Raw genomic sequence first — 23,134 nt, forward strand, 5'->3', positions numbered from 1 at the left:
AACTTATGATGGGGTGATGGGGTTATAGCCTGATAAGCCCATTATAAATTGAAAATATCATAAGTCAAAAATGCATTTAATGCATCTAAATTACTAAACATCACAGCTTAGCCTAGCCTGCCTTAAACGTACTCAGGACACTTACATTAGCTTACAGTTGGGAAAAATCATCTCATGGAAAGCCTGTTTTATAATATGTTACATATTTCATGTAATGTGTTGAGTACTGTACTCAGAATGAAAAACAGAAGGGTTGTATTGCTTTTGTACCATCATAAAATAAAAAAAACCATAAGGCAAACCATCATGAAGTTGGGGACTGCCTGTACTTTTTTCCCCTTTCCCTGTTCAATTCTTTGGAAGAAAGTCATTTAGTTCAGACCATACTCAAGAGAAGGGAAATAAAGCTCCATCTCTTGGAGCTTAATTGAAACTGGAATGACTAGTTTCTATATACGTTATTTAGAGTCCTTTTGTAAGAAAGATTTGTTCCTTCTCTCCATTTATTTATTCCATTATTTATATTGATAGAGGTGCATGTATATTTATTTTATCCTTTAGGTTATAATCTATTTTTCTTGCTCAAATTGTAACAGCTTTGGTCACTGGGAGGTTCTTCAGATTGGCTCCCGTGTCCTTTGACATGTCCCCACCCTCGTTTCTGAGTACTTCTCTACTTTGGCATTACAAAAGATGTTTCAGGCTCCTCTTATATTCTTCCCTGCCGCAGCCCTAGAGTCATCCATTTTTCTATGGAGCCCTGGTTCCTTTTACTTTAGACGGGGGTTTAGAAACCAGTCTGGGTGTTGGGTATGCTCATTGCTACTGGAATCACTGCTTCTAGTTCCTCTCAGCAGATAGAGCTAGAAAACATATGGCTGTATATGAATCCATGGATTCACATATATCTATAATTGTTTTCTCTATCTGGCCATCTGTATATATATTAAGCTAAACATGAGTTCATACTGATGTCTCAGACTCTAATCCATTGCTGCAGGGCTCATTCTTGCCTTCCTCTTGCTTATTTGTGACGTCTTTCTCTAACAGGGAGAAACCCCAGTCTCATTATCACCAATCTACCTACTCATTTGCTCAACCCTGGTATAGGTGTAAAGTAATTTCAGAATTACTAACCTATATCCGTGTGAGAATTGTATTTGCCAACTAGGTACTTCTTGTTTGAAGGAAATACATACAACACAGGTAGCATCTCTACACTTCAGTATACAGAGATCTGAACAGTGTTCTCTCTGAGCGAATCATATTGTGGGACAAAAATTACTTTTAAAAATTCCGTAATGGGTCAGACCTATAATCCTAGCACTTTGGGAGGCTGAGGTGGGCAGATAACCTGAGGTCAGGAATTCGAGACCAGCCTGGCCAACATGGTAAAACCCCATCTCTACAAAAAATACAAAAATTAGCCAGGCGTGGCGGCATGTTCCTGTAATCCCAGCTACTCTGGAGGCTGAGGCACGAGAGTCACTTGAACCTGGGAGGCAGAGGTTGCAGTGAGCCGAGATTGCGCCACTGCACTCCAGCCTGGGCGACAGAGCAAGACTCCGTCTCAAAAAAAAAAAAAAAAAAAAAAATTCCATAATGATAGCAGAGCTAGAATAGAAATGGGATCGCACAGGCTGAATTTGAGTTGTTGCAACATTACACGAGCAAGATTTAAACTGGCCTTGTGTGGCACTTGCTATTTGGCTGCTCATATTTTATTAGACACTTTCTTTTTGTTTGGTGTCATTCCTTTGAGAAATATTTGAGTGCCTTTTCTGTTGCAGACATTGATTAGATGCTGAGGTTGTAACAATGAAGAAGATAGCCATGGCTGTTGCCTCATGGAACTGAAGTTTTACCAGATGTAAAATTTGAGTTAACATGAGGCCGTGCCCCCATGTGCCCTACTGTTTCTTCACACAGCTCCCTTCATCTCCTTGGTCCAGTGAAAAGGTTTTTTCATACTTGTTCATTCATTCCTGCATTAATTAAAGTAGGTTGTACTGTGCCAGGCACTGGGAATATTTAAGTAGTTGTGTTCCTGAAATGGAAATAAATCCAGCATGGTTGGAGTAGAAGGAGTTGGGGGGCAATGTGGAGTATGATGGGGGGATTGGAAAAGTAAGCTGAGACCAGATTTTTTAGTTTGGAGGGAGAGGTGGGGCTTGTAGGCCATATTACAGATTTTAGACTTTATTTAGAGGGAAATGGAAGTCACTGAGGAGTCTGAAGCAGGGGAATGACGTAAAAAGATACTCATTTTAGGCCGGGTGTGGTGGCTCACGCGTAATCCCAGCACTTTGGGAGGCTGAAGTGGGTGGATCGCTTGAGGCCAAGAGTTTGAGACTAGCCTGGGCAACATGGTGAAACCCTGTCTCTACCAAAAATACAAAAATTAGCTGGGCATGGTGGCTCACGCCTCTAGTCCCAGCTACTTGGGAGGCTGAGGCATGAGAATCGCTTGAACCCGGGAGGCAGAGATTGCAGTGAGCCGAGATTGTGCCACTGCATTCCTGCCTGGGTGACAGAGTGAGACTTCGTCTCAAAAAAAAAAAAAAAAAAAAAAAGACCCTCATTTTGAAAGAGGACCCTGGCTTGAGGGTGAAGAATGGGTGGGCACCAGGCTTGAGCAGCTGCAGGGGCCAGTGAGGAGCTGCTGCAGTGCTGCACGTGAGAACCCGTCATGGTTTGGTCAGGGTGGGCAGGACTGACAGTGAGCACAGGGCGAAGTAAAACCAGCAAGATTTCATGATTGGATAGTGGAAGGAATCATGGTGTTTGTAGTCTTCAAATGTGAACCCAGAGTGCACTGGACAAGTAGTCTAGGCTGCTCTGTAATCAAGGCAAGTGTTTTCATTTTACCCTCTCTTCCTGCTCTTGGCTTTTGGATTTTTTGTAATTTAAGGTTTATGAATGTAATCAGTTACTTCACGTGGAAAGATACTTAATACCAGATGATTTTGGAGTCTTGTGATCAATCCTTTCTCTCAATCTTGGGTGTGTGTCAGTTGGCAAGGCCATAAGATTTGTTATAAACATTGCAGAAGGCTTGGTTACTGTGCTGTGACGTTGAATTTGGGTGGAGACAGATCAATTTCAGATTATTTTCTAGGCCTCAGAAACACATTACCCTCTACTCCACAAACACAAATCAAAGCAAAACAATCCCTATTCCCTGAGAATTTCTCTTGATCTATAACACAGCCTGGGCTGTCACAGTACTGAGATAAGCCCATCTGATTTGTGAGTCTGTTTTATTTCTTGGTCTTCTACATAAGCTAAAAAGTTTCAACATTTTAATGCTTTTCCTTGGATTCCTTTGAGTCATTGAAGTAATTCCTGTTTCATTTGTACTAATTATTCCACACTAGAAAATTCTGTTGTAATCACTTTATGTGTTAATAGAAATACTGAGTTTTATTTTCAAGGAAGTATTGAGTAGGGAGGGGGAAATAGGGATTTGCTGTTCAATGGGTATAGAGTTTCACTAATACAAGACAAAAAACTTCAGAGATCTTCTATATAGCAGTGGGTATATAGTTAACAATACTGTACATCTAACAGTTTGTTAAGAGGGTAGATCTCATGTCATGTGTTTTTAAAATTTACTTTTAAAAAAGTATCGAGTAAAAAAGCAGTTTTACTCCTCAGTTTCTATTTATTATATATTTAAAATTTTTATTTTAAAAAGTGAGTTGAGATTTTTAAACCTCAGGATAAGTTTTATTTTTTAAAAAATTTATTTTATTATTATTTTTTGAGATGGAGTCTCACTCTGTCACCCAGGCTGGAGTGCAGTGGTGTCTCGGCTCACTGCAACCTCCATCTCCCAGGTTCAAGTGATTCTGCTGCTTCAGCCTCTTGAGTAGCTGGGATTACAGGCGTGCACCACCACGCCCGGCTAATTTTTGTATTTTTAGTAGAGACGGGGTGTCACCATGTTGGTCAGGCTTGTCTTGACCTCCTGACCTCAAGTGACCACCTGCCTTGGCCTCTCAAAGTGCTGGGATTACAGGTATGAGCCACAGTGCCCGGCGGGATAAGTTTTAAAATAATGTTCTCCGCTGGCTGGGCATGGTGGCTCATGCCTGTAAACCCAGCACTTTGGGAGGCGGAGGCAGAAGTATCACTTGAGGCCAAGAGTTTGAGACCAGTCTGGGCAACATAATGAGACCCCCGTCTCTACAAAAAATAAAAAAAGTTTTGCTGAGCGTGGCATATTCCTGTAGCTATTGGGAGGCTGGGGTGGGAGGATTGCTTGAGCCCAGGAGTTTGAGGCTGCAGTGAGCTATGATTGCACCACTGCGCTCTAGCCTGGGTGACAGAGTGAGACCCTGTCTCTTTAAAAAAAAAAAAAAAAAGGGCCAGGCGTGGTGGCTCATGCCTGTAACCCCAGCACTTTGGGAGGCCGAGGCAGGCGGATCACTTGAGGCCAGGAATTTGAGACCAGCCTGGCCAACATGATGAAATCCCATCTCTACTAAAAATACAAAAATAAGCTGGGTGTTGTGGTGCAGACCTGTAATCCCAGCTACTTGGGAGGCTGAGGCAGAGAATTGCTTCAACCTGGGAGGCAGAGGCTACAGTGAGCCGAGATCACACCACTGCACTCCAGCCTGGGCGACAGAGCGAGACTCCATCTCAAAAACAACAACAACAAAACCAAACAAAAGTTCTTGCCAATTCTTCCATTTAATATTTAATTTTGAATTATATTGTATCTTTCTAAGGGTTGTTTCTTATATAGGCAAAGATTTTTCAGTGCTAAACATTTACGACTGCTATTAGGAATGGTTATTTACAAGTCTTTTTGTTTGAAGAAAATGGCTGTTCAAAAAATTAAAATAGTATATAAACCAAACAAAATATTTTTGCTTTAGATGTGTGTTTTGCAGCTTGTTCCCTACACTGTAAGTTCTTACTGACTGCTTTATCGCTTAATAAATTGGTTTGGCTACTTTAACAGAGGCAAATAGTATTAGACAAAAAATTATTTTTTATTTTTATTTTTTGAGACCGTCTCACTCCATCATCCAGGCTGTAGTGCAGTGGCCTGATCTTGGCTCACTGCAATCTCCGCCTCCCAGGTTCAAGCGATTCTCATGCCTCAGCCTCCTGAGTAGCTGGAATTATAGGCATGCACCACCACACTCAGCTAATTTTTGTATTTTTAGTAGAGACAGGGTTTTGCCATGTTGACCAGGCTAGTCTCGAACTCCTGACCTCAAGTGATCCATCTGCTTTGGCCTCCCAAAATGCTGGAATTACAGGCATGAGCCACCATGCCCAGCCCTATTTTTTATTTTTTAGAGATGTGCCCAGGCCGGAGTGCAGTGGTGCGATCATAGCTTACTGCAGCCTTGAATTCCTGGGCTCAAGCAATTCTCCTGCCTCAGCCTCCCGAGTAGCTGGGACTACAGGCCTGTGCCACCAGGCCTAGCTTGTACATTAGTATTTGATATGGCTACCCTAAGGGCAATCCTATAGTGAAGTCAACATTAGATAATGATGCTCATCTGATGGATTAGATTTTCAGAGTTGGCTGTTTCCAGGTGCCTATAGGAGTAGAAAAGGGTGACAAACCACCTAACTGGATGTCCTACCAAATATAGTTCACTCCACATCTTAGATGAGACTGCATGACTGCTGGTTTTCTTTGCCTTTTTCCCTCCAGGGTATCATCAGAACCAAAAATAAAGTTTTAAAGGTGGGTCGGATGTGTGTTGGCTCATGCCTGTAATCCTAGCACTTTGGGAGGCTGAGGCGGGTGGATCATCTGAGCTCAGGAGTTCAAGACCAGCCTGGCTAACATGGTAAAGCCCCATCTCTACTAAAATACAAAAAGTTAGCCGGGCATGGTGGTGGGCACCTGTAATCCCAGCTACTCAGGAGGCTGAGGCACGAAAATCGCTTGAACCCCGGAGGTGGAGGTTGCAGTGAGCCGAGATCATGCCACTGCACACTAGCCTGAACAACAGAGCAACGCTCTGTCTCCAAAGAAACAAAAAAGGTGCCAGAGTCTTTTCCAGGGGTGAGGGGAGATACAATGAAGTGTGTTATTGTTTCTGATAAGAGTGCTACCATCTTTCATTCTTGTGTGCCATTTCTAGTTGGGGTGAATTTATTTTCGGAGTTCCTTTCCCAGCTGTTTACCTGAAAAACCATGAAATGTGTTCCACGTGAACTATGAAATGATTAGATGCTAATGTGGCAAAGAAAGTGTGAATTCTCTTGTAGAAACAGGGACATTTGGTTCGGTACAGTAAGTAGTTAATGCGTGACTCTGTGCTTTCAAATTCTGTGGTTCAAAAGTACTTTTCACTCCTACTGTGTATTTACCTTGAGAAGGTGAATCCCCTAACAATTTGGTCAATGTATCAGTATTCTCAACCCATCTATCAATTTTTTTTCTTTCTCTCTCTTTTTTCTTTTTTTGGGCAAAATACCTTTTTTGCTTTTTATCCCCTTAAAATAACCATTGTCCCTCACGTGCACTCTTCCAAATTTCAGAAAAGCAAGAGGAAAGGGCATGAATATACAAATATTAAGTATTCTCTAGCGGACCAGACGAGTGGAGATCAGAGCCCCCTCCCGCCTTGTACTCCAACGCCACCCTGTGCAGAGTAAGTAGTGCTGAAGGAAATTCTTTTTACCTGGTCATGGTGGTTTAAAAAGGTTTAAAAAACAAAAACAACAAAAAAACACAAGTTTGTAGCACATGCCTTTCACTGGTGCACGTTCCTGTTGCCCCACTGTTAGTGTATCTGTGACTGGTGCTATCTATGGATTGTGTTAATGCTATCTCAACCACATTTTAATTTTCCTAAGCTGGCCAGGCACGGTGGCTCACGCCTGTAATCCCAGCGCTTTGGGAGGCCGAGGTTCATGGATTACTTTGAAGTCAGGAGTTCGAGACCAGCCTGGCCAACATGGTGAAACCCTGTCTCTACTAAAAATACAAAAATTAGCCGGGCATGGTGGCACATACCTGTAATCCTAGCTACTCAGGAGGCTGAGGCAGGAGAATCGCTTGAACCCAGGAAACGGATGTTGCAGTGAGCTGAGATCACGCCACCGCACTCCAACCTGGGTGATAGAGTGAGCCTCTGTCTAAAATAAAATAAAATAAAATAAATTCCTAAACTTAAGGCTGATTGCTATGCTAGCTAGGATTATATGGGATTTTAAGTATATCAAGTGGTGGTTCTCCAAGAAGAATCTAATTTTTCTTTTGATGGGCTGGGGATTGTAACAAAGGAAGGTCACATGTCTTAATGATGTGTTAAGGCTCTTTGCAAAATAAAAGTAGATAAATTGACCACTAATGTGTCAGCCCAGCTATGATCTGCTCATTTGCCACCAGTCCACAGAAATCTACTTTGGGTGTTTAAACCAGGAGTCAGCAAACTACAGCTCGCAAGGCCAGATCTGGGCCATGGCCTGTTACTATATAGCCCGTTAATGGTTTTAAAGGGTTGTAAAACAAAAGAACACAAAACAGAGACCCAATAACAAAACAAAGCCTGAAGAATCATATGTGACAGAGACCATGTATGGCACATAGAGCCTAAAATACTGACTCTCAAGTCCTTCCCAGAAATCCTTCCCGACTCCTTGTTTAAAACACGGTAGGAAAGCATTTGTTAAATTGAGTATATGAATAGCAATTGTAAGTTATTATTCTTCCATATATTCGAAAGTCACTTGCTAGTATAACATTTACCTTTTATTTTTCCCTAAGAATCTCTCTGTTTGCTTCCGATGTGGATTTTTAAACCCCTGCAGATTTTAATATTCTATATAAATGTTTTAGGTGGCATATATGAGGTTTGTATTAACATTTGCTTTCTATTTAACATTGAAATGAAATTATACAGCAGAGGTATTTTCTCCTCCGAGCTGCCACTTCTTTCTACCTTTTTTCTTTTCTTTCCCAGTGGACTGCCTGGGAAAATTGATATTTTAAATTGCTCTCTGCAATAATTTGCAATGGAACTGGAATGCCAGGGTTCTGAGTCCTTGCCAGACAGCTCTTCCCTCCTGTTAGCATGACTGAGTCAGCTGTCATGATTCCCTCAGTACCAGTGGCATGCCTGTGACAGACAGCCTGTCTGCCTTTCATTCCCGTCATCCCCCTTGTAGGGTTCAGATCCAGGATACACTGGTCCTGGAGCCCCTCTCAGCCTGGCCCCGCCAGCTGCTGGGTTCCTCACTCTCCTGGACTGCTCTGATGTCACCTCCCTGCTCAGCAGAAAGGAGTCTGGGATCTTGATGCTTTGGCCCTCCGTCCTAGGACCTAAACCACCCATTGCCTTCACATAACCTGAGCTGGGGCTAAATAGATCTGTCATCACTGCCGTCCTGCTCCTGTATTTTCCCTTCTTGGAGCTTTTGCCTGTTCAGATCCCTCTACTGGAAATTAATGGGATTTCATTCTATGTGTGCATTTCCAACCTTTCTTCATAGTGTAATCCAAATGCCTCATCCTACAGACCTCCTTAAAACAACCTGCTTTCTGCTAGACCCCAGGGAGCACCAGGACTTGAGGCTTTTATTACACTTCTGTTGTTTTTTTGAGACGGAGTCTCACTCTGTCGCCCAGGCTGGAGTGCAGTGGCGTGATCTCTGCTCACTGCAACCTCCACCTCCCAAGTTCAAGAGATTCTTCTGCTTCAGCCTCTCAAGCAGCTGGGACTACAGGCATGTGCCATGACACCCGGATAATTTTTGTATTTTTAGTAGAGACGGGGTTCACCATATTGGCCAGGCTGATCTCAAACTCCTGACCTCATGAGCCACCCACCTCGGCCTCCCAAAGTTCTGGGATTACAGGCGTGAGCCACCACGCCCAGCCTTATTTCACTTCTGCCTCTGTAATTATATTGCTGTGTGGCTATCTCTTCTCTCCCTGGGAATGTCAGGTCCTAGGCACAGGAACTGTGTCTGTACCATATCTGGTGCCCAAAGAATGTAGTATGTATTTTATAGATATCATGTAAGCTTAAACAGCGTGGTCTACATTTTTGTAAATGTCTTTTTCTTTTCTCTCCAGAATGAGAGAAGACAGTGCTAGAGTCTATGAAAACGTGGGCCTGATGCAACAGCAGAAAAGTTTCAGATGAGAAAACCTGCCAAAACTTCAGCACAGAAATAGGTATTTAAATGCAAGCACTCTATTGGTTGTTTATATAATTGGCAGTGTTTTTAAGCAGGCAAGCAATTTTGGAATGTTTTAGCAAAGTGTACCATAATTGAGTTTTATAAACCAGGCTCCTTTTTCCTCTCCCTGTACTTCTTTTTCCAAGATGGTTTTAGTTTAGAGTTCATTAAACATTAAAATCAAACACAGAATTAATTCTGCATGAGGCAAGGCTAGCACTTATTCCAGAGAAATGGCTGATACTGGTGGTAGAGTGCAGGTATCACTGTTCCTGCAATTTTTATTAGAGTTGGTTAACCCAGGCTGTGCTGGGGGATGATCTGTAGGGATCTGGGAAGCATGGGGACTCAGCACTGGGTGGTTCGGAGTCAGGAAGCCTGAGATCTCATTTCAGTCAGCCTCTGACCGGCTGTGTGGCATGGGGTGCTAGACCACTTGGCCCCCGACTGGGTCACCTACATCCCTTCTAGCTCTGCTGCTGGAGATTCATCTCTCCCATATGTCGCCTCCCTGTCAATTACGTTTTTTAAGTATGACCCAAGTATGTGATGTATGTTTTCATGATAAATTAGAAACTTATCCGGGCATGGTGGCTCATGCCTGTAATCCCAGCACTTTGGGAGGCCGAGGTGGGCGGATCACCTGAGGTCAGGAGTTTGAGACCAGCCTGACCAACTAAAATAGTAGAGACCAACCCATCTGTACTAAAAATAGAAAATTAGCTGGGCATGGTGGTGCATGCCTATAATCCCAGCTACTCAGGAGGCTGAGGTAGGAGAGACGGAGGTTGCAGTGCACCAAGATTGTGCCATTGTACTCCACCCTGGGCCACAAGAGTGAAACTCCATCTCAAAAAAAAAAAAAAGAAACTCAGTGTCAGTATTTCATGTCGAAATTCCACTTCAGTGGGTAGTGTAGTTAAAAGCTTCAAGTCTACCTTAAAATCACCTAATGCTTTGTTAACCTTTTAGATATATGTTCCTTAAAAACTCTTAACTTATTTCTTCCCCAGATGTGGACTTTCACCCTCTCCCTAAAAAGATCAAGAACAGACGCAAGAAAGTTTATGTGAAGACAGAATTTGGATTTGGAAGGCTTGCATTGTGGTTGACTACCTTTTGATAAGCAAAATTTGAAACCATTTAAAGACCACTGTATTTTAACTCAACAATACCTGCTTCCCAATTACTCATCCTCAGATAAGAAGAAATCATCTCTACAATGTAGACAACATTATATTTTATAGAATTTGTTTTAAATTGAGGAAGCAGTTAAATTGTGTACTGTATTTTGCAGATTATGGGGATTCAAATTCTAGTAATAGGCTTTTGTTTTTTTTCTTATACCCTTAACCAGTTTAATTTTTTTTTTCCTCATTGTTGAGGATGATAAGAAGAAATGATTTGGGAAAATTAAGTAACAACATCCTAGAAAAGTGAGAACAATCTCATTTACCATCATATCTCCAGTAGTGGATAATTCATTTTGATGGCTTCTATTTTTGGCCACATGAGAATTAAGCCAGTGCCTGAGACTGTCAGAAGTTGACTTTTGCACTGGCATTAAAGAATCATAGAAAAAGAATCATGGATACTTATGAATTAAGGTAAGAGGTATGGCTTTTTTTTTTTTCTTTTTTCCAGCCATTGACCAATTATAGTTTGGCTGTTGACTGAGAAGGTTGTGGTGGGAAAACGTTTGCCATATTTTCTTTGCATTTGAGTAATTGTCTTGTACTTAGAAAAAAGGCATCTATGAATGACCAGTGTTTTTGGTTGTCAAATGTTGCTGACAAACTTACCCCAAAACTTTAGTGGCTTAAAAAAACCCGCCCCCAACTGTTTGTCAATCTGAGCTGGGCTCAGCTGGGCTGTTCTTCTGCCAGCCTGCAGGTGGCCACTCATGTGGTCAGCAGGTTGGTGGAGAGACTGGGATGGCTGGGCTTCTCTCTCTGCCTGCAGTCCTGAGTCTCTCCTTCTCCGTGTAGTCTCTTTCAGTGGCCTTGCTGGCAGGGTAGCTAGACCTCTCACATGCAGCTCAGAGCTCCCAAGAGCTCAAAAGCAGAAATGGCCAGGCCTTCTGAAGACTTAAGTCCAGAATTATCACAGTGTCCCTTCTACTTCCCTCTATTGATGATGATGATGATGATGATGATGATGATGATGATGATTTTTTCTAATCAGAAGAGAGCTGGGATATGCCCTCTAGTTACTAAACAAGTCACAAGCCCAGCTCAGATTCAAGAAAAGGGTGTGAAGTAGAGGTGCAGTTAAGTGGGGGGCCACTAGTCTAACAGACGGTCACAACCAGTGCCATAGAAAACCAAGGATATTAGCAAAAGTAGAAGTTGCTAGTGACCTTGGGAAGCCGAAGCTGCTTACAGTAGCTGGGACAAGCTGAAAGTCAGACTAAGAAATAAAGAGAGGGCCTTCAAGAAGCTTCCTGAATGATTTCTGCCACCCCTGAGCCTATTTTTGGAACCAGCACTTGGGGAAACTGATCTTGTGAGGATGGATGTGTTTAGGGACACAGGGCTTTTGAGAGCAGCACCACCCCATTGGGGCACCCCATACTTGGGAAATGTGACTCTTATTGCCACTGGGTTTTAGTCAGGCCACAGTGAGAAGGAACAGCCCTAACAGGCCTCCAGCCAGGTTGAATGAGCTCATTTTTGTTTTAGCCAACCAGTAAGATTTGCTAATGTTCTGCCTTAAGTGCCTTCTCCAAAGACATCCCTCTTTGCCTCATATGTTGAATCATCTCGTGTGGATATTTCAATGAAAATATCATTGGTTGACTTTTGTGACGGTAATAATGCTATGGCATCTTTGCCGTAAATTTATGGCCTCTTTGGATTCTTCTGACTTTGGCTTCTGAAAGGAAGGCCTAGATCCAGCCCTGGTAGTGGTTCCTTTCTGAGGTCTCTCAGTCTCTTGAGACTCTGAGGTAGTTTGGCTGCCATTCTCACTGACAAAATGTATATCAGCCCCCACCTTCACCCCCCAATATTCCTTGAACTTTGAATTGCTTCAGAACACAGGTGTGGCCTGAAGGTATTCCCTTATTAGGGAAGTGTGGCTGCTGTCTTCTAGTCAAACTTGTAAAGAAAAAGATTCCAGTTCAGTATTTGCAGCAAGAAGCTTGAATCCTGTTCTTTTTATCGCATTGTTACATCAACTCATTCTCCATTTTGCTTTGGTTTTGTCTTGACTTGACGTTAGGGGTAAAGTCTTTCACCAGCACACAAGAGTTTGATTGTACAAATATATCTTCTGCATTAACATCTCTGCCTGTTGCTTAAGATCAGTTGCTTTTATACTCAGAATGGAAATAACTGATCTTGGCTAGTTTTGTTATAAGATATTGATTTCATTTAGATTTCCCTCCACGAGTTTAGCAAACTATCATGTTCTTATGTAAACTTAGGCCAAGGCCAGAGTTATCATAGTCCCTAGGTTGCTACGGCTTATCATGTGCTTGATAAAAGGTGATCGCAGGTTCTCAGATGAGTTTACTTTACATGAGATGGAATCAGGCAGAGAGGCTGGGATGATGGAGAAAGCTCGAGGTGCAGGTTTAAAAAAAAGTTGTGGAAAGGAAAGTTCCAAAGAGGTAGTTTCTGAGGAAGTCAGAGAGCCCAGGGCCAGAGCAGTCAGTAATGGGTGAATGAGGTTATTTGGAAAGTCGGTGTGACAGACACATGGATGCCATCTACTTCTAGGTTGCTGGTGGGTATTAAATATGCACAATATTCCATAGCTCACTGAGGATTTTAAAATTATAAGCATAGGATTTTATATTTTGGGGTGAAAGAGTTATCTGGCACATGGTATTAGAGTTTTAAAAAAAAGCCAAATTTCACAGTCTTAATAACTTTTTTTTTTTAAAAACTAAAAGGCACTTCATGTCCAGTGTGTGGCCCTTCTGAAACTTACGGTCATCTCTCCCACTGAAACCAAGGTCTTTTCAAATGTGGCTAAATGGGGATGAAAAGACATGGGTAGGACTTTCTTGGTGTGTGTGCATTCTTTAAAGAGCCAAGTTGCTTCGGGGAAACAGCCAGGAAAATGGTCAAGGTTATTTTTAGAGGTTATTTTATTGGGGATTTTAAGAACTAATAACATCTTGAGTTATTTTTAATTCAGGGGGATGTGGAAAGGTTTGCAATTGTGAAGTGTTTTGTTGTAGCTCAGTATCCATAAGGGAAACTTAGACTGTAGACATAACTACAAAGCCAGTGCAGCTTTTGTTTTCTGTGTGTTGTTGGGGGAATCAAGTTTTACATACAGCAAGCACATGGCCTCCCTGATGTCAGGATGCCTTTGTTAGAATTTGTATTTGCCCTTAATTTTGTTGAAATCTTTTTTCTTTCTTCCTCTTGAAAAGTTCCAAAATATAGTTTATTGTATCTTTCATCACTAAAAATTTGTTCCTTTTTCACTACGGGCAGTTCACACAAGGCAAAAACTATTGAACAGTTGGTTTTAGTGTGTTGTATAACTTTGCTGTATATCAAACTAATTTTGACAAGTTTTCATCCTAAGCCTCAAATCATGTAATTAATAATTTGCCTGTTTATTTATGACCTAATTGTGATTCTTTTATTAATAAAAGCTAATGGGAAAAGGATCCCTGATTAAGCTGATGACTAGACCTACAATTAATTTTCCTGCAGTATATGAAGTATTGTACCAGAGTATTAAAAGATATGTAATATTTTATTGATAAATCTATCCTTTAAAAGGAATACGTTTTAGGATGTCATCATTTTGATGTGAATCATGTAAATGTTGATAATATGCTGTTTATTATACATTTAGTGTTTCAAGAGATTCACTTAATTGCCTTTTTGCCCGCGTATATTATGTAGTCTATTTGCAACTGTTTTTAAAAAAATGACATTAAAAGAATAGTTTATGTAGAGAAACATTAGTGGATGTTAATTGTCTCCCCACCTATATTTATGGGTGTTAGTGCAACTGCTTTGCTAGTTGCAAAGCTGTATTATCAGAGTAAAAGTGTATTTGTAAACTGTATGGGAACTAAAAATTAGGAATAAAACCATTTTCTTATATGATGGCATTTGTCGTTTGCTTCATCAGAAATGTCCAGGAAAAAAATGTGATTATTGGTCACTCCACTTCTCACACTGGCAAAATACTGACATTTAGCAGCTCTTATCTAGAAGTGACTTGGAATATAGAATAAAGGCATGAGTTCCTCAAGAATTCATTGAGTGTTTCCTGTAGAAATAGCTTTAGGAGATAGGGAGTTCTATTTGGGAGAACATATGAGTAAATCAAGACTAAAAAGTATAGTCTGTGTAAAGTATAGAAGAAATGCTGGGCATGGTGGTGCGCCCCTGTAATCTCAGCTACTTGGAGGCTGAGACGGGAGGATTCCTTGAACCCAGGAGCCCAGGAGTTTGAGACCAGTCTGGGTGACATAGTGAGACCCTTTCTCACCTACTCTCACTGCATCCCCCCAAAAAGTATATATGTGTGTGTACGTGCGCACACACACACACACACACAGAGGAAATTGTTAGAAAACACACAGAACTGAATGTAAATAGTATTAGGTGGGAATAAGAAGTAAAGGGATGGTAAGGAGGCTTGGAGGAAGAGTAAATTATCTGCTATGGGACATCAGCTCTTCCTTTAGAGTAGGTTTAGGTCACATACCAACAGGGCCACTTTGTTCTGACAACAGTGTGCATTGACATGGGCAGAAAGAAACCATTTTATAGACAGCAAAACAGGTGGTTATTCTTTATTAGAAATATAAAGAATGATTTGGATTACATATTTACACTGTAAAATACTATGACCCCCCTCTCAGTGTCATCTGAATTGTTTAATGCATCTAATCAAATCTAGCTGGTTTAGTTTGTTAGTCCTGTCACCTGTCCATTCAGAAATACAGAGCATGGGCCAGGCACAGTGACTCATGCCTGTAATCCCAGCACTTTGGGAAGCCAAGACGGGCGGATCACTTGAGGCCAGGGGTTCGATACCAGCCTGGCCGACATGGTGAAACCCTGCCTCTACTAAAGATACTAAAATTAGTTGGGCATGGTGGCGCATGCCTGTAATCCCAGCTACTTGGGAGGCTGAGGCACGAGAATTGCTTGAGCCCAGGAGGCGGAGGTTGCAGTGAGCCAAAATTGCGCCACTGCACTCCAGCCTAGGCAACAGAGTGAGACTCTCTCTCAAAAGAATAAATAAATAAAAATAACAGAGCACCTTCAAAATACCAGGCACTACACCTGTGCCCTGGGGAGGAATACTGCCCGAAACAGCCTGATAGGGTGCCTGTCTACCAGGGAGCTAGGCCTTGCACACGTCAGAAGGCAGTTCCTGAAGCTGCCCAGAGCCAAGACAAAAGACATAAGTGAGACGACTAGGTCCAAACAAGATAAGAGCCATGAAGAGGGGCTAAGAGTGTGTATTGCACCAGAGGATTACTATGGGGTTTTTGGTGATTACCCTTGGGTTTCAGAAGAGGTGCCGTACACAATATTGCTTGGAGACACCTCATTCCACATAATCCTTCTTGAGGTCCTGGATTGCATGTTAGAGGGCAGTGACAATATCTTGTCCTTGGCCATGCCATGAAATGACCTTCTCTTTGTGTAGTTCCTACTCACAAGAGGAGTTCCCAAGAAAATGAGTACATTAAAGGCAGAGCTGGAATCCCTGCAATAAATCATGTGGACAGAGAGATAAGGAATTATTCAACGTGGTCTTCTTGTGAATGAAAAAGCTTCCGGTGTGAGGGTCTACTGTTGGCTCATATGACATGTATGCTTTCATCCATCTCTTCGCCTCTATGAGGGGGTAGCAAAAAGGGGACTGTGACCTCAAGTGAATGGTTTGATTTCGCAGGTGCTGTTATTTTTCCCCTAGGAACTAGCTAAGTTTCCAAACACTGAATTTGAAAATGGGATGAGCCAGAAATAGAGATTTGCTATTTTGTCAGTGGTGACAGTTACCAGTGAGCTGATAATATTCAAGTCATTGGAGGTCAGATCATTTAAATCCTCACATATCATCATGATAGAAAATATAGCTACTGACATAAGGGTTACAAGAAAGCAATACCATACTGCAAGATCTGTGAGCAGTTTACGGACAAAGGAATTGTATGTGATGCGCAGACATGATGTCATTTCTACCTGGTAAGACCATAGATACACTGAACTAAACAGAGTTTGTTTGGGATCCAAATTTTCCATTTGGCAAAGATTAAATCCCCAATAACGGTTAGGCATCGGGAAGCAGATGAATAAAATAGTTCATGCATCTGAGGAGCTCAGTGTAGTCAGGGAGACATGTATATTCAAATATTTGTCATTTGATTAGAATAGACAATGATAAGATTATTAACTTAAATTGATGGTTGCATAGAGGAGTGAATTATAGTGAGGTTAGAATTCAGAGAAGGGGTCACCTGAGCTTACTCTGTCCCCCAGGCTGGAGTGCAGTGGTGGGATCTCAGCTCGCTGCAACCTCTGCCTCCCAGGTTCAAGTGATTCTCCTGCCTCAGCCTCCTGAGTAGCTGAAATTACAGGCATGTACCACCACACCAGGCTAATTTTTGTATTTTTAGTAGAGATTGGGTTTCACCATGTTGGCCAGGCTGGTCTCGAACTCCTGACCTCAGGTGATCCACCCACCTCAGCCACCCAAAGTGCTGGGATTACAGGCGTGAACCAGTGAGCCACTGCACCCGGCTCCCTCTCTCTCTCTCTTTTTTTTTTATTTTTTTGACACAGGGTCTCGCTGTGTCGCCCAGGCTGGAGTGCAGTGGCGCAATCTTGGCTCTGCAACCTCTGCCTCCCAGGTTCAAGCAATTTTCATGCCTCAGCCTCCCGAGTAGCTGAGATTGCAGGCGCAAACCACCACGTCTGGCTATTTTTTGTATATTTTGTAGAGAGAGGGTTTTGCCATGCTGGACAGGCTGGTCTCGAACTTCTGAGCTCAAGTCATCTGCCCACCTTGGCCTCCCAAAATGTTGGGATTATAGGGTGTGAGCCACCACACCCAGCAGCATTTCTCTTTAAAGTGAGGCTGAGCGTCTTTGCATGTGGTTTTCATGTGATTTTCTGGGAATTCTTCATGTCTTTTGGCATTTTTGCCTATTGAATTCTGGTTCTGTCTTGTTTTGAGTTTAGGAATAAAGATATTTTATTATTATTATTATTGTTATTATTATTATTATTATTATTATTATTATTATTATTTCAGACAGGGTCTCACTCTGTTGCTTAGGCTGGAATTCAGTGGTGTGATCTTGGCTCACTGCAACCTCTATTTGCCAGGCTCAAGTTATCTCCCACTTCAGCCTCCCGAGTAGCTGGGACTATAGGCATGCGCCACCAAACCCAGCTAATTTTTTAAAATTTTTTGTGGAGATGGTGTCCCACTATATTCTCCAGGCTGGTTTCCCACTCCTGGGCTCAAGCAAACCTCCTGTCTTGGTCCGTCAAAGTGCTGGGATTACAGGTGTGAGTCACTGTGCCCAGCCAAGATATTTAATTCTTTACAACTGACTGCCATGACTGGGGTTATTGAATCAGTAGGATCAATTTCAATCAAATGCCTTTTTATAGGTGCATGTGGGATAGCTACCCCTATGTGTGAGTTGCAGTTTTGGCCTTGCTGTGATTATAATTCTCAGTGGGGATGGGGAGAACAGCCTGGGAAATGCATTCTCAGCACTCCCAGGATGCTGAAACCTTGTCTCAGCCACCATGTGAGACCAGTCTTCATTATCCTGGTGAGTGAGTTGAGAATTATTTCAGATTTTCTTTCATATTCAAAACTACAAAGCAGTATGCATGCATGCACCCATTCAAGCACTTTTTAATGAGTACAATGAACCAGGCATTGGGCTAGGTGCTCTGGGGAATACAAATAAATACTTGTCTTAATCCCTGTCTGAATGGACTTTATGGCTGTGGCCCATTTAGGGAGAGGAGACACACATAGGCTGAATACAAGATGGAAAACAAAACAGCTATGGAGGGAGCCTGGATCAAGACCTTAAGATGAAGGATTGAAGGAAATGATAATTCCTTTAATTTACTGACAATTAGGTGCCAAACACTGTCAGCGGGTTTATATAGTGATATGGTTTGGCTCTGTGTCCCCACCCAAATCTCATCTTGACTTGTAATCCCCACATGTTGAGAGAAGGACCTGGTGGGAGGTGATTGGATCAAGGGGGTGGTTTCCTTCATGCTGTGTGGCACTGGCCAGGTGCGGTGGCTCACACCTGCAATCCCAGCACTTTGGGAGGCCAAGGTGGTTGGACCACCTGAGTTCAGGAGTTTGAGACCAGCCCGACCAATATGGTGAAACCCCATCTCTACTAAAAATATGAAAATTAGATGGGCGTGGTGGCGGGCACCTGTAATCCCAGCTACTTGGGAGGCTGAGGCAGGAGGATTGCTTGAACCTGGGAGATGGAGGTTGCAGTGAACCGAGATTGCACCACTGCACTCCAACCTGGGTGACAGAGTGAGACTCTGTCTCAAAACAAACAAACAAAAAAACACAGAGGTTGGCCTTGACTCCTTCCTTCCCACTCCCATTCCAGACCCTGCTTGTTCAGCCCCCCAGCCACTTCTGCTCATGGTCCTTCCAAAATATATATCCACAGTTTGTCGCTTCTCCCTAGCTCTGCTACCACCACCATGGAGAGCCTCTGTTATCTCTGAAGGACGAGAAGGTAGGGAATCTTCCTGGAACCTGGTGAGAATTTTTTCTCCCCCACTGGAGACATGGTCTTGCTCTGTCACCCAGGCTGGAGTGCAGTGGCCCCATCATAGCTCACTGCAGCCTCCTACCCCTGGATTTGAGGGATCCCCCCAACCTCAGCCTCTTTAATAGCTGGGACTATAGGCACAGGCCACCATACTGGCTAAGTTTTTTAATTTTTAAATTTATTATTATTATTTTTTGAGACAGAGTCTCACTCTGTCACCCAGGCTGTAGTGCAGTAGCGTGATCTCCACTCACTGCAGCCTCCGCCCCCCAGGTTTAAGCAATTTTCATGCCTCAGCCTCTTGAGTAGCTGAGATTACAGCTATGCGCCACCATGACCGGCTAATTTTTTAATATTTTTAGCAGAGTTGGGGTTTTACAATGTTGGCCAGGCTGGTCTCAAACTCCTGGCCTCAAGTGACCTTCCTGCCTTGGCCTCCTGCATCGCTGGGATTACAGGTGTGAGCCACCGCACCCAGCTCTGATCTGCTAAGATCTTATGTGGCCTCCCCATCTCCACTCAGACCCCACTTCTGCCATTCTCCCCACAGAGCAGTCTGTTAAACATGCACATGGGATTCCGCTGCCCTCCTGTTCCCCAGTGGCCTCCCATCACATTCAGAATAAAAGCCAAATTCTTTACTGGCCTTTTGGAGTGGGCAGAACTTTACTGCATCAGACTCTCTGGTATATTTTAGGATTTCTTTGCTTCCTGGGCCTCCACCCAGTAAATGTCAATAGTGTTCATAGTTACTGTGACAACCACACACGTCCCACACATTACCAAATTCCCCCGGAGGCCCTTAGTGTTTCCCCTGATTGAGAAGCATTGCGTGATTCTGTGGCCTCTTCCATGCCTCCTACCTCACCATGCCGTCATTCACCCAACAATATATATCAAACACTTTTTTTTTTGTGAGACACAGTGTCACTCTGTAGCCCAGGCTGGAGTGCAGTGGCAGGATCTCAGCTCACTGCAGCCTCCGCCTCCTGGGTTCAAGTGATTCTCATGCCTCAGCCTCCTGAGTAGCTAAGACCACAGGCACACGCCACCACACCCGGCTAATTTTTGTATTTTTAGTAAAGATGGATTTCGCCATGTTGGCAGGGCTGGTCTTGAACTCCTGACCTCAAGACATCCACCCGCTTTGGCCTCCCCACGTGCTGGGATTACAGGCTTGAGCCACCACGCCTGGCCTATTCTGCTCTTTTTATTTGTTGATGGGTTGTCTGTCTTCTCCATGAGAATGCCAGCTCCAAGAGGACTGGGAGTTGGCCTTGTTTATTGCAGTATCCCCAGTGCCTAGAACAGTGCCTGGCCCAGGGTAGGTATGAATGGGTGAGTGAACAAACGAGTGAATGACATCATTCTAGAGAAGTCAGCCACGTGAGGATCTGGAGGGAGAGCATTTCAGGAAAGAGGATGTGTACATGCAAATGTCCTGCTGCAGGAATCAGCTTGGGCACGTTTGAGGACTAGACAGCTAAAAGGAAGAGCAGATTTGGGGAAAAGGTGATGGGTTCAGTCTTGAACATTTTACAGTTGTATCTGAGGTGCCATATATCTGCCAGGATCTGGGAAGAAAATGAAGTTCACTCACAAGGGTTGAACTGAAGAGAATTTTAAGAAGGGACTGTTTGTGTAAGTAAGCAGGGTTCAGGGTTGCAACGTGGGAGGGTGGAACACCAGGGACCTACATCAGGAGGGAGCTCATTACACCTGCATTAGCAGGGATGCTTTCCTTCCGGGGGCTCTAGGGGAGAATCTGCTCTCTTGCCTTTTCCAGCTTCTCGAGGCTGCCCACATTCCTTAGCTTGTGACGCCTCCGTCCATCTTCAAAGCTGGTGATGGCCAGTCCAGGCTTTCTCACGTTACATTTCTCATTTTGGACATTCCTGCCTCTTCTCCCACTTATTAACACCTTGATGATGATATCCGATCCACCAGATGATCCAGAATAATCTTCCCACCTCAAGATCCTTGATCTAATACTATCTGCAAAGTCCCTTTTGCCATGTAAAGTAACATATTCACAGGTTCCAGGGATGAGGATGAAGACATCTTTGGGGGCCCATTATTCTGCTTATCACAGTACCCTTGGGCTTTAAGGATAGAAGGATGGTAGGCTGGGCATGGTGGCTCATGCCTGTAATCCCAGCACTTTGGGAGGCTGAAGCAGGCAGATCACCTTGACCAACATGGTGTAACCCCACCTCTACTAAAAATACAGAAATTTTAGCCGAGTATGGTGGCACGTGCCTGTAATCCTAGCTGCTTGGGAGGCTGAGGCAGGAGAATAGCTTGAACCCGGGAGGTGGAGGTTGTAGTGAGCTGAGATAGCACTACTGCACTCCAGCCTGGACGATACAGCAAGACTACATTTCAAAAAAAAAAAAAAAAAAGGATACAGGGATGGAAGAACAGTATTCCTGGAATCTGGAAAGACCTGGAGCCATGGAGAAGGACTCCCCTGCTGGAGCTGCAGCCCCAGAAGGGCTGAGTGGGGAAGCGCCAAATGCACTGACCTCTCTCTCCTGCCTCCCTTTGATCTCCAGGGCTGCCGCTCATTGTTCCAGCCCATCTGCAGGCCAGGTGGCCAAGCTGTGCAGGTGCTGCAGCCTGCAGGGCTTAGCCTCCCCGGCCCAGAGCAGGGCAAATAATGGATCTGGGATGGAGTTGGGGGGCAAATGGAGAGTAACACTTAAGGTGTGGCCTGTGCATCAACAGCCTCAGCCTGGCCTGGAACTGTTGGAAATGCAGAGTCTCGGATCCCACCCAAGCCCCACTGGATCAGAATCTGCATTTTATCCACGAGATCTCCAGGGGATTCATAGGTGCATTTGCAGTTTGAGACAAGCTGCTCTGGAGGACTATTGATTTATTTTAGAGACAGGACCTTGCTCTGTCTCCCAGGCTGGAGTGCAGCAGTGTAATCATAGCTCACTACAGCCTCGAACTCCTGGCTCGGGCTATCCCCCTGCCTCAGCCTCCCGAGTAGCTGGGACCACAGGTGCACATCACCACATCTAGCCAATTAAATTTTTTTTTTATAGAGACATGATCTCACTATGTTGCCCATGTTGGTCTTGAACTCATGGACTCAAGTGATCCTCCCACTTTGGTCTCCCAAAGTGCTGGGATTACAGATATGAGCCACCATGCGCCACTGCACTGGAGGATTTCCATGTGGAGATAAAGGCTGTTGGAAATTATGCCCATGCTTGGGTCAGCTCATCTCTCGAGAATCATTTGATATCACAAGAGAAGCCACGAAGTCTAGGCTATGGAGTAAGAAGAAATCCAAAGACTAGATTTCAAAGAACAAGACAAGCATTATCACAAAATGTCTTGAAAATAGCTTCAGATATTCTTAGACATTACACCTACCAAAACTGAATTTGTGAAATCCTAAGCATATGTTGCATCCATCTAACCATAGGAAGAGAAAAGAAAAAAAAAATGTAAAGGAAGCAAACTCTAAAATTAAAATCTGTTCAGGAGGTGACGGATGTCTGGGTCTTGACAAACAAGTAGTTGTTTTTTTTTCATCTTCATTCATCCATGTTTGATTGTTGCTTTCTCATGACTATTTTTTTTCTCATAGGAAAATTAATTTATTTCTTTCTAAAGTGTTGATTCTCCCGTGTTGCTTTGTATGAAGGCTTTAGAAAATGTCTAACAATGGTTTGTGTGATAGACGGAAAAAACTCCAGTGCCTCAGCTACACAAATGACTCTCTAGCGAGGTCCTATTGTGCATTGATTTATTGTGTTGAATACCTTTTCCACATTTGAAAATGCATTAAAGCCCTTATTTAGGACCATCTAATTCCTGTCTTTAGAGTTAACAATCAACCATCAGGTTTCTGCTTAGGGTAAGTTAAAACAGGCGTTTTGGTTGAGGACGATGAATACGTCTGCGTTTTAGGCTGCAGGTGCAGGTGGAGCATTCTGTTCTAGGCATGTTGATTCAGGAGGAAAATCAGAGTTTTGGAACTTTACAGGCTTGGGTTACTTTCCTGGTTTTGCCATTTACTAGCTGTGCGACCTTGGGCTTGTCAGTAAAGGCCTTCGGTCCGCCCATCCTCTTTAGAAAAATGGAGCTACTTTTCCTACTTTGTTGGGAAGGGTTGTTGAGAAGTTTAATGTTAATGGATGGCCTGGCGCATAGTGGTTGCTCAGTAAACAGCTGTGTTCC

At 43.3% G+C, this 23,134-nt stretch overlaps 1 protein-coding gene across 2 annotated transcripts in view; it reads left to right on the forward strand.

Moving 5' to 3' along the window:
• Positions 1-14,243, forward strand: part of PTPN11 (protein tyrosine phosphatase non-receptor type 11) — a 94,392-nt gene extending 80,149 nt beyond the window's left edge. For both annotated transcript variants that reach the window (XM_030821438.1, XM_030821439.1), the window contains exons 14-16: positions 6,517-6,629; positions 9,059-9,160; positions 10,179-14,243. In XM_030821438.1, coding sequence (XP_030677298.1) covers positions 6,517-6,629; positions 9,059-9,128 — 183 coding nt within the window. In that variant the 3' untranslated portion in view covers positions 9,129-9,160; positions 10,179-14,243. The remainder of the gene's footprint in view (positions 1-6,516; positions 6,630-9,058; positions 9,161-10,178) is intronic.
• The last annotated feature ends 8,891 nt before the right edge of the window (positions 14,244-23,134 follow it).

The sequence above is a fragment of the Nomascus leucogenys genome, chromosome 10, assembly GCF_006542625.1.
Source record: "Nomascus leucogenys isolate Asia chromosome 10, Asia_NLE_v1, whole genome shotgun sequence".
Lineage (NCBI taxonomy): Eukaryota > Metazoa > Chordata > Mammalia > Primates > Hylobatidae > Nomascus > Nomascus leucogenys.